This window comes from Opisthorchis viverrini (genome assembly GCF_000715545.1).
Source record: "Opisthorchis viverrini unplaced genomic scaffold opera_v5_396, whole genome shotgun sequence".
Taxonomy (NCBI): domain Eukaryota; kingdom Metazoa; phylum Platyhelminthes; class Trematoda; order Opisthorchiida; family Opisthorchiidae; genus Opisthorchis; species Opisthorchis viverrini.
The window spans coordinates 231,039-241,210 of NW_008752055.1; the positions used below are offsets into that span (position 1 = coordinate 231,039).

The 10,172-nt window shown below is 46.9% G+C and overlaps 3 protein-coding genes across 3 annotated transcripts in view; all 3 read left to right on the forward strand.

Moving 5' to 3' along the window:
* T265_10701 (hypothetical protein) overlaps positions 1-7,588 on the forward strand; it is a gene marked incomplete at both ends in the record, with an annotated part of 63,004 nt that extends 55,416 nt beyond the window's left edge. The window contains 2 exons of the mRNA XM_009177158.1: positions 7,051-7,182; positions 7,421-7,588. Of these exons, the coding sequence (XP_009175422.1) occupies positions 7,051-7,182; positions 7,421-7,588 (300 nt within the window). The remainder of the gene's footprint in view (positions 1-7,050; positions 7,183-7,420) is intronic.
* Positions 7,589-8,855: 1,267 nt separating this feature from the next.
* T265_10703 (hypothetical protein) overlaps positions 8,856-10,172 on the forward strand; it is a gene marked incomplete at both ends in the record, with an annotated part of 5,315 nt that continues 3,998 nt past the window's right edge. The window contains 2 exons of the mRNA XM_009177159.1: positions 8,856-8,955; positions 9,023-9,183. Of these exons, the coding sequence (XP_009175423.1) occupies positions 8,856-8,955; positions 9,023-9,183 (261 nt within the window). The remainder of the gene's footprint in view (positions 8,956-9,022; positions 9,184-10,172) is intronic.
* Positions 9,308-10,172, forward strand: part of T265_10702 (hypothetical protein) — a gene marked incomplete at both ends in the record, with an annotated part of 7,273 nt that continues 6,408 nt past the window's right edge. Inside the window, 2 exons of the mRNA XM_009177160.1 lie at positions 9,308-9,437; positions 10,001-10,145. Of these exons, the coding sequence (XP_009175424.1) occupies positions 9,308-9,437; positions 10,001-10,145 (275 nt within the window). The remainder of the gene's footprint in view (positions 9,438-10,000; positions 10,146-10,172) is intronic.

Below are 10,172 nucleotides of genomic sequence, written 5' to 3' on the forward strand. Positions count from 1 at the left end.
CTCGCTACCAGCTCGTTTATCCGAGGAACTCTGTTGTTGTTTTTTTCACCAGGGAAGCCGTAATCTACACGTTCGATTCGACATCTCGCCTGGATAGTTCCTTTCGTCTCAATTTCGGAACTGCATCATTTGCGTTCCATTTCAAATTCGAATTGTAGCTGATAGGATAGTTAAGAGTCTCATAAGCGCATCAAAAGATAGGAGTACAACATCACTTTCGGCCGGTGCAACAGATAACTTTTCCACCGAGACGAACGACAAAGGAGCGTTTTCAAACAGCTATCACCCGGTTGCCACAGTCGTGTGAACACTGAGGGACGATGCCATAACACTCACGAGAGTGAGAGAAATCAAACACAGGTTGTCGATTGGTTGGACGTCAATCTCCTCGCCACGCTTGACAGTTGGAAACAGCATCCACTCGCCGCAGCGACGATGCGCACCTATGATTTCTGCTTCTCGAAACGTTTGCAAGCCAACCCCCGAGCTCGGTGAACCGTTTAACAACCACTTGATTATCGAACAGTAAACAAACTCGACACGGCATAAAAACCTGGTCACACCGGTTTCCAGCAATCAATCTACACATTTATTTCTGAAACCCAGCTGTTGTTTGACTTGACAATTGCTCTGTTCTGTCCCGCCTACTAGGCTAATTTAGTTTCATTCGTATGCACAAGTGTTGTACGCCCATTCTGCTTCTAACTACTTCAGTTGCGGTGCTCTCGAGGAACGGATTGCAACACTGTACACTACTTCGAAGAGTTTGTTGGCCTACATTCACCTTGGGGGGCCTTACAGTGCTTTGAGTGATCGTAGGTCGTTGACTGGAACAGTCTCCACGGAGGGCACCAAGCGCACTGGTTGCTTGAGGAATGTGGGTAGTGTCTCAGACACGTCTGAATGAATATACGTTGTTGTGAGTGACGTCAACACGGACAGTTTGTCCTTGTTCGTCATTCAGTTTGATGATAAAGTTGAAGAGAAACGGCTGAGGACCATTGGGGGGGTATCTTGTTGTTTAGTTTCCTTACAAGTGCCTCGGTAGCTCAGTTTCCTTATATCAAAGTGAGTCAGCTGTAACAGCTTTTCATTGCATAGTTGACGTGCTACTCGAAGGATACGCGGCGGTTGAGGTACTACCAGACTGCCCAGACAGGAGCAGTCGAGATGTCAGGGTTTGATTCGAACCACAGACCGGTCAGTAGTGCTTTGAGTGATCGTAGGTCGTTGACTGGAACAGTCTCCACGGAGGGCACCAAGCGCACTGGTTGCTTGAGGAATGTGGGTAGTGTCTCAGACACGTCTGAATGAATATACGTTGTTGTGAGTGACGTCAACACGGACAGTTTGTCCTTGTTCGTCATTCAGTTTGATGATAAAGTTGAAGAGAAACGGCTGAGGACCATTGGGGGGGTATCTTGTTGTTTAGTTTCCTTACAAGTGCCTCGGTAGCTCAGTTTCCTTATATCAAAGTGAGTCAGCTGTAACAGCTTTTCATTGCATAGTTGACGTGCTACTCGAAGGATACGCGGCGGTTGAGGTACTACCAGACTGCCCAGACAGGAGCAGTCGAGATGTCAGGGTTTGATTCGAACCACAGACCTTCCGGTCAGTAAGCTCGCGCATCAACTGCCAAGCCATCCTGAGCTCTATCTCAAAGTTAATCTAAGAAATTCGTCTTTCCTTGCTGGTGTTAATGTTCTAAACTTTTCGGATGGTCGTTAAACATTCTTGTCTCAAAATCTCCCCGTATGTCGCTCTTCTAAAAGTGTATCTCGTAATTTCGCATCGAATCGCGTGACCACATCTTCCAAGCTCTCGAAGCTATGCGCTGTACGAAGCTACGTTTTTGCTTCAATGAAGCAACCTGTTTCCACTAACGACGGAAGAGCTGTACAGTGATTCTCGGCTTTTCAGCATAGATTAACCTCACTGACAGTACGAAATGTCATATCTCCTCACACAGCGATCATCCTGTGACTTGCCGGATCAAGGTTTTCTTCCGCTGTGTTGTACGTCCTACTGACGTAAGTAAGGAGAGCGAGATGGCCCAAGTGGTTAGAGCGCGAATTTACTGACCGGAAGGTCCGTGGTTCGAACCCGACCTCTGCCTGTCGACTTCCTCTGTCTAGGTTTGGGCAACCTGGCAGTATCCCAGCCCTCGTGCTTCCTTCGTGTGGCATGGCAGCTAGGCACCGAAAGGCTGCTACAGCTGAACGATTTTTTTCACCTAAGTAACACGCAACAAAGGTGTACTTTCAAGGGAGGCGGGTTCTCCTTTTCATTTTTCTTTAGTGGTATAAAATCTACGAGGATGGGCGTGACCGCAACTGCCTAGCAGTTGATCGTAGTCAGTTCTCTCCTCGGCTACATAGTATAACTCGATTCCAACTCGGTGAGAGTTCCAATTCGTCAACGGGCTTTTTCAGTTCGTCTCTTTGTAGCATGACCACGAATGCGCCCGCTAGCAAATAGCCAGACGGGAATCCAACTGCAACACCATCAGTTTGTGTAGAGAAGTCACCTTTGAAATAGGTACCAGCGTAATGGCGTGTACTACTGATGAAGCATACAAGTAGTCTATAGTCTGGTGTTCAAGCTCCACCCGCGCAAGTGATGTTTATCGCGGAAATTGTGGAATTGTTTTGCAGCGTTTACAATTGTGTATCAGTCAATGAATATCCGGGAAAGTTCAAGAGGACCTGTGAGAGTGTTCAGTTTCTAAGAACGGTGTGCATACGAGATGTTGACTTTTGTGTCTAATGGCTTAGCTCGTGTTTGCTTACAAATGACTTCGCACCAGTAGAGCTGTCGTGCGATAATTTGCCAAACGTGTACGGGCACGCACACTAGAAGTAGCTGAAAGCCATTAGTACTGGAATGAATGCAGACAAGACAGCGCGATGCAGCCAGATTGGCCGATAGTCAGGATAGAACAAATCAATTGTCAGGTCAAACACCAGCTGGAATTGACAGCTAAGTGTGTGTGCATTTTTTTCGTGGTTTTTCTTTCTGCCAGTCGTAATTTTTGTTTCTGTGTGTGTCTCATTCTGCACAGCAGTTACCTGGTGATTGCTTGAAAACAGCTTGTAAACTTCGGGTTAGTTCGGAACCGTTGTCCACTGACTGTAAGCCTGATAAAACTTGAAAACAGGGAGAGTGATGGTTATCAACATCATACTCCTCGAGTTCATGACTTGAACCCCAAGCGGTACTGACAAAAAACGTCCTTGATCAAGGAAACAGTGGTCTGACATGATGTGAACAAGAATTATCTCAACAGGTATGGCTCATTGAACATGGTGTGCAGTATTAAATTTGGATATTACAGTAACGTACTCACCAGCTACGGTGACACTCCGTGGACCAGTTGGAACACCTAAACGTTCGGCAGCTGGATTTTGATGTTTCAAATCCACCCCACGAGAAATTGTATTCTGATAGTTGCTACAGGTGTAAGCCTCCTTAAACCCGGACCTCATCATAAGCCCTATTTTGAATAAGGGACTTAGAGCCTCTCAAATGACGCTTTCAGCTATTGTTTAGCATTTCAATAGACCTGGGACGCATGTGCTTAACTAAGTTAGAAACCCACACAACGCGTCCCATTTCATTCAAGCAGGCCCGTGATGGAACTCGGGGCGGGCGTAAGTTTCGTTCGTGCGTCTCATCTAAAATGCCCTAAATTTACTGATGTGATGGCGTACACTAATGGTGATGCCTGCAAGTAATATCTGCTTGGGCCAAAACTCCCATCCCACAGAGGCAATTGACAGTGGAGTTGGAGTTTATCGATCGGTTCGAATGTGTTTGTTACTTGACGCCCAGTATTCATACGAAGTCCATAAAGGCTCAGGAGTACGCTCGAGAACAGTGGGTTTGTGAAGCTATAGTCCGTTGAAGTCATGAGGCACTTTCCGGTAACAGTTTGTGGTAGTCGGTACAGATTGCATTTCGAGGTGGATCGAAGCTGCATCCGTACCAGAGCAACGGCCACACTCGAACAACTCACCAACCTTAGCTCAAATGTCGATTAACTGTGGGGATGGCGCTTTGAACTGTGAATAGTACTACTGGCGGGTCTTATCAGTAGCGTATGCCACTACTCGTAGCTCCCGCGCAAACTTTCACAGCACATCATCCATACTTCCGGACGTTATTCACTGCAGAATGCTTTTTCTTCATCCCTTTTCTGTGCGACAACCACCGGTTCTTGTGACAGCGGTGGTGGTAGTTGAGGCAATGACGAAGATGGGAACGAACGAAAGTTTCGCGACCTGAACTAATGACTGTTTGTCAAATTGCAGGAAACGAAAGCTGGTTTGTAGTGCAACACCAACGGCCACCTAATGGGTAACCAAAATTAGTCATCACAAACTTGCTGATTCCCTCCTCATCAGTTCTCTTACTGTTAGCCTTCCGCGTCAATCTACCGTATTTTCTGTGCCCGCCAGACGAAGGTGCACGCATTGTAGCAAGGCCAAAATGAAACCCTCGTGAAAACTTCCCAGGCACTGTCTCTGCATGTGTGGATGGGGATTGTGTACATCAGTTCTGGTCAGCTTTCTTTAGTTTAAGAACCGGCAAAGTTTCCCATATGGTTGGTCCAATCTAGACAAAGCGGTGCTAATCAGTTGTTTCCGTCATGCTGTTTGACATGGTTGTGCGCAAGTCGTTCCCATGCGCTTGAAACTGTTACAGACGGACCTGAGGGGTGTAACACAGTCGCACACACACGTATACATGTTCATATATGGATTCCTGTGGGACTGTTCCTTAGTATTCGCCCGTACGCCTCAGTTGGATGCCACAGAACAAGTCAATCAGATGAATACTGTTAGTCCCAGATACCACGTCCAGTTAAACTGTTTCGTGTTCGAATGAAGGTAGATTACTTGCCGGGTGTATGGGCCGGCTAAATAGATGGGCTTTTCGGACTTTGTTGTCACGTGGCCCATTTTGTACGACACAGTCAGCATTCCACTGTGAGCTGTGGACTGTTCCCGATTCATACATTCTTTTGTGGTGAGTTGCGCACGTGGACCGCACAGTAAATCTATCTAACGTCTGGAAGTGGGCTACAAGGAGCGACACTTTGGCTGTGCTCACACACAACGGTTCTTACACAAGGATCGATCAGGCCAAATTATCTCGTTATGCAAACATGGGAAGAGTGGTTTTAACACGCGACTAACTAGGCCTAGTCCGATATACTCTCACACTAGATTTTGTGACTGTTCGTGGCCTCCGGTGAGTTTTTATTGTCACAGGTTATGTACATTAATGTTCGGCCCCACCATTTCTCTCGTCTATTAATGTTGCTAACATGTCTGTTCATCCGTCTTGTCGCAGGTGATGTGTTTGAAAAGCTTGAGGACGCAGACGATCAAGGATGGTGTAAAGGTCGGAAGGATGGACGATGCGGATTGTACCCTGCCAACTACGCAGAGCCTATTTAGCCCATCCGTTTTTGCGCCTCCTCGCTTATCGCTTAGTCAGTCTCAAAGGTGCTGCTATTCGTAGTCCGCACCCCCATGCAATCCACTCATTCCAGGTTTTCTATCGGGAGTCGTCTTATCCGCCCTGGGAATATGATTTCTAGCCTGTCCCAAGTAACTTCATCAAATCACAAATCCATGTCGCTTTCTCTACTCCTGAGCAATGTCAGTCGTCGGTCCACAACGTCATCTCGCCCACACAACGAACTCCAGTCAACCCGTCTGGACATGAGACCGCTATTTACTCCCCTCTTTCTTGTTGTGAATTGTTCTGTTTTCTACTCCATCGGCTGCATTTCTTTGCCACACACCCCAGTTTCCATTAGGGGGTACCACGGCAGTGCGCTATCCTCCAAAACACCGCCTTTTGACAACAGAGGTTGTGCTTTCGACGCTATTGATTCATCATACCCTTCCATTTCGCTTTCCCGTTTTTGCTGGTTTCCCCACCACAATCAACAATACACCCACCGAGTTTACTTTCTGTGTTTTTTATCGCCTTCACATTTCATTTCATAATTTGACACTGTATTTTCCGGCCACCGCAATGCTCTCATGGTCTTGACCATCAACGTATGTACAAACATTGATATCCACTCTGTTTTCGCGCTACGCTTCACGCTACGTTCGTTACCTAGCGTGCATCACTTTTTCTTCAGTAACTTGGTGACTGTCGCATTAGATCATGTTTTCTCGTCATCCTTATCATATCGCCACTCACCCCATGTGGATTTTCTTCATACCGACTGACTCTTCTTGTATGGCGACCGATTTCAAAGTCACTAATTCATGTGGTCCTCTGTGCCATTTTTTTCTCGATGCCATGATGGGTTCGTTTTATTGTTTTCACATGGTAGGGTGTATACGGTTGCAAAGAAGAAGGCCTTCGCTGCGGAGTTTTGTTAGAAAATGCCAACTGACCAGTTACAGACAGGGAGGCAAAGCTCTCATATGCATCTTGTTCACAAAAACTGAACATCCATCTTCTCTAGAACGCGTCTTCCTGGACTTTCCTGGATATTCATTGACTGTTGCTCAAGTCCAAGCAAATGCTACAAAGTGTGTCCACAAATCCGCAATAGATCTCCCTTTCCAAGAGACGCAAAGCGAATTTACAAGAAAACATTCTACTCGCACGCCTCCCTGTCAGTAGTATCACCGTTACACAGGCAGTATGGATTTGTTTCAGTGAAATTAGGCGTGCATTGGAGTACCTATCTAGCGTTTGAAGGTTTTTTAGTGCCGTCTTTTAAAGCCATGTGACATGTACGTTTATACTACAGTTGATCGTCCCACACCAATGCAGATGCTACACTGGCTTTAGTTGGTCCCTTTCTAAGTAGATCACGATATGAGATGGCCCAAGTGGTTAGAGCGCCAATTTACCGACCGGAAGGTCCGTAGTTCAAACCTCTCGACTTCTCGTGTCTAGGCTTAGGCAACCTGGCAGTATCCCAGCCCTCGTGCTTTCTTCGAGTGGCATGGCAGCTAGGCACCGAAAGGGCGCTACAGCTGAACGATACATACTCAGACCAGTGTTCCTTGACAGCCTCACATTCCGCAGCAGTCATGTGTTGTCCGTCCTGTAATTGAGGCAGAACAAACCTTGTACATTTGTCTGTCAACTATGGGGTGGGCTGTACAATGCCGACTTCATCACAACTATGTTCACATGTCCAAGGTAATTATACACTGTCACCATCTGCGTCGGGCTGTGTGTCTGTCTCTCTGTTTGCTTGCACTGATATCCTTACGCTGTATGAATGGGTCAATTGCCTTTAGGCGAGCAACACTGAATTCACACGACAATGCCGGGACCTATTGTTTACTTTGTGTGTCTAAACCCTGGTACCTATCAGTGGACAAGAAAAACGTATTCACGGGGTTGATATTTGCTGACATGGGCATTCGATTCACAGCGATCATCTGAAAATACTGAGAATAGGGCGATTGGTAGATTGGAGCATTTCGTACTGTCTCCTCAACCGGTTCACAGGATTACGGATGGGACAGCTCAGCAGACCTGTTGTGCCACAATGTCCAGTACCGCTTACCCGTCACGCAAGTTGCTTCTGGTCAACGTATAACGTGGCGTCGACAAAATTTAGAATTTCGGCGGTAAAGCACACCAACCCTAACCAACCAACACCTGTAGGCCTTACGGGCACTCAAACTATTTTCATTGTGAAGCCGGACAAAGCTTCAGGTGCCCTGGTTATAGACAGATAAGGTACGGGCACGATTTCGACTCTGTGAACAAGGACGAAAGTAGAAAGGTGAACAGCACATCACCTTGATTCGACACGAACAGACAATACACCGACCTAAATTCAAGTAGATTTTCAATACCGGAGCTCTGCTTACTTCTGAAGTCAGGTTTGTCATTACGGCGAACTCTAGCCACGACATGAACTGACAGATTGGCTGTTTGTCGTTTTTGAAGCCAAAAGTTGACAAACTGCACGTGACCCTTTCGGCCTCATCATCATCATCAAAGACAGGAACATCAATGTTGACACTGATGCTTTACTGCCGTCTAGGAGCTAGAAGTTGTTACCATTATGAGTGAACACATGCGCTTGTTGAAGATGCAAGCACTTTTCGCTATTGTACCTCTGCACGAAGCCACCGACCTTGTATGTATGTACATTGGTCGAGGCGGAGAATTCTCGTCTTCCAATCCTGACAGAGTCGCGAAGAGCTGCCACTGTTGTACACTGAGAACGTTATTTTCGACTTGTTACGACTGGTATCCCACTTAGCCCAGGTTCGTAACAAAATAGAGACAAGCTCATGGAGTGTATTGTGGATGATAATCTAACGATAATCCAGGACATGCAACATATCTTTCCGTTTATTCAGATTATGAATAGTGCTCGTTCGAATCTTGCCGCAACACACGAAAGGGATGCCGGTGACTTGTGGCCATTTCTGCGTATCGTGGTTATTGTACACTTTCGCACCTGCTGGCCACGCCTCAATTCGCTGAAATTTCAGAAGCATTGGTGTTTTCAGACCCAACAAACCTAACGCTCGAACTAACGATGTCACAACGATCATTAGCAACCCATCCGGTTCAACATCCACAGATTCCTGCTTACCAGGTTGGTCAGTGGATGGAGGTGGGGCAGACGCAATCTTCTGACACCCCCCAGTTTGGGTGATTGAAACGGGTGATGGTGGCAATTTGATAGATGTGAGTTGAGATGGCCGGACAGGACTCAACTCACCAACGCTTATTGACACTGGCGGACATGGCTCAACCATGCAGTCAGTGGCGCTCGTGTATCGGGTATTTACCCAGTCTCACGTTCAAGTAGCCTGCCAATCGTGCCATCACCTCCAATATTGGATATGTTCCTCCCGTTTTCTGCGGACCGAATCTGTTGCAGCTGCGACCGATGTGCTCTTGGTACATGGTTTATAGGGGGAAAGATGACTTATTGGTTAGAACGTGAATTGACCGACCGGAAGGTCCGTGGTCCGAACCCGACCTCTGTCTCTTAACTTCTCCTGTCTAGGCTTGGACAACCTGGCAGTGTCGCAGTCCTCATGCTTTCTTCGGGTGACATGGCAGCTTCGCACCGAAAGGATGTTGCAGCTGGTTTATAACGAGTACTTGCTTCTGGATGTGCTGGATGACCTCGCGCTTGCTGACCGGTGCAAACAGGAAAGTATTCGAGTAAGGCCCATCAAGAGGGCTCTTCCTCAGTAACTTCTTCTTGAAGTGTAGCGGTTAGAATCTGACAGCAGATGGAAACGCTCTATGCTACACGTGTAGTAAAAGATGGCAGCTTGTGTATACAATGTCAGCTTCCCAGTTCTCAGCTCTTTTTCCTCGCGCGTACTTTGGTCCCCAGCCTCCACCTCATCCCGCTGTGATTACTACGACTGTTTCTTCACAACTGATCCATTCTCTTTGCATGTTTGATCATCGTATGCCATTTGGCCACATAATACGTGCCCCCTTCAACTGCCCTGTTGTGTATTGTGCTTCGTGAATTTACTAGTGCGTTAGTCTTTTAGGCCTTTTTTCCCTGCTGTCTTTATTCTTACCTCAGACAGTCTGGTGAGGAACTCAGAATATCCATCCTGACCATGCTTGATGGTTTCATGTACCTGGTGAACACCTAAGCCATCCCCGTCGCCACTGTTGTAATCACCACTGTGTGTAATCATCGCTGTCTGAATGGTTCTGGGTGAAAAAGTAACACGATCGATGGGAAACCCGGTGTACACAGTTACGAGGAGGCTTGACAAAGATTAATTCGTGAAAAAATCCACAGTATCCGATGCATAAGGTAAGGTGAATCCATAATTGGTGTAGGTGATCAGCTTATTGTCACACTGAAAGAACACACAGAGACGCAAAAAAAGGCGCTTGACTGCGCGTGTGGATGTGTGGTCGCACTGGATTTTTCCTGATAAAGGCGTGGTCTTAATCATCTAACGAAAATAAGGGGTGATACTTACCTGTCCCACGTCGTTTATCTCTGCAGTAGAGCACTGGAAAAGCTCTAATGCGCAGCTACCTACCCCACCTCCCCAAACCATCGGTGAACGAAACTGGCAGCTACCACCGCTGTGCAACAAGTACGAGGTTCTTACCACTGATAATGATGATGGTGATTGGGAGAACCCATTGTGAGTGCCCATAATGAAGGGAAATCA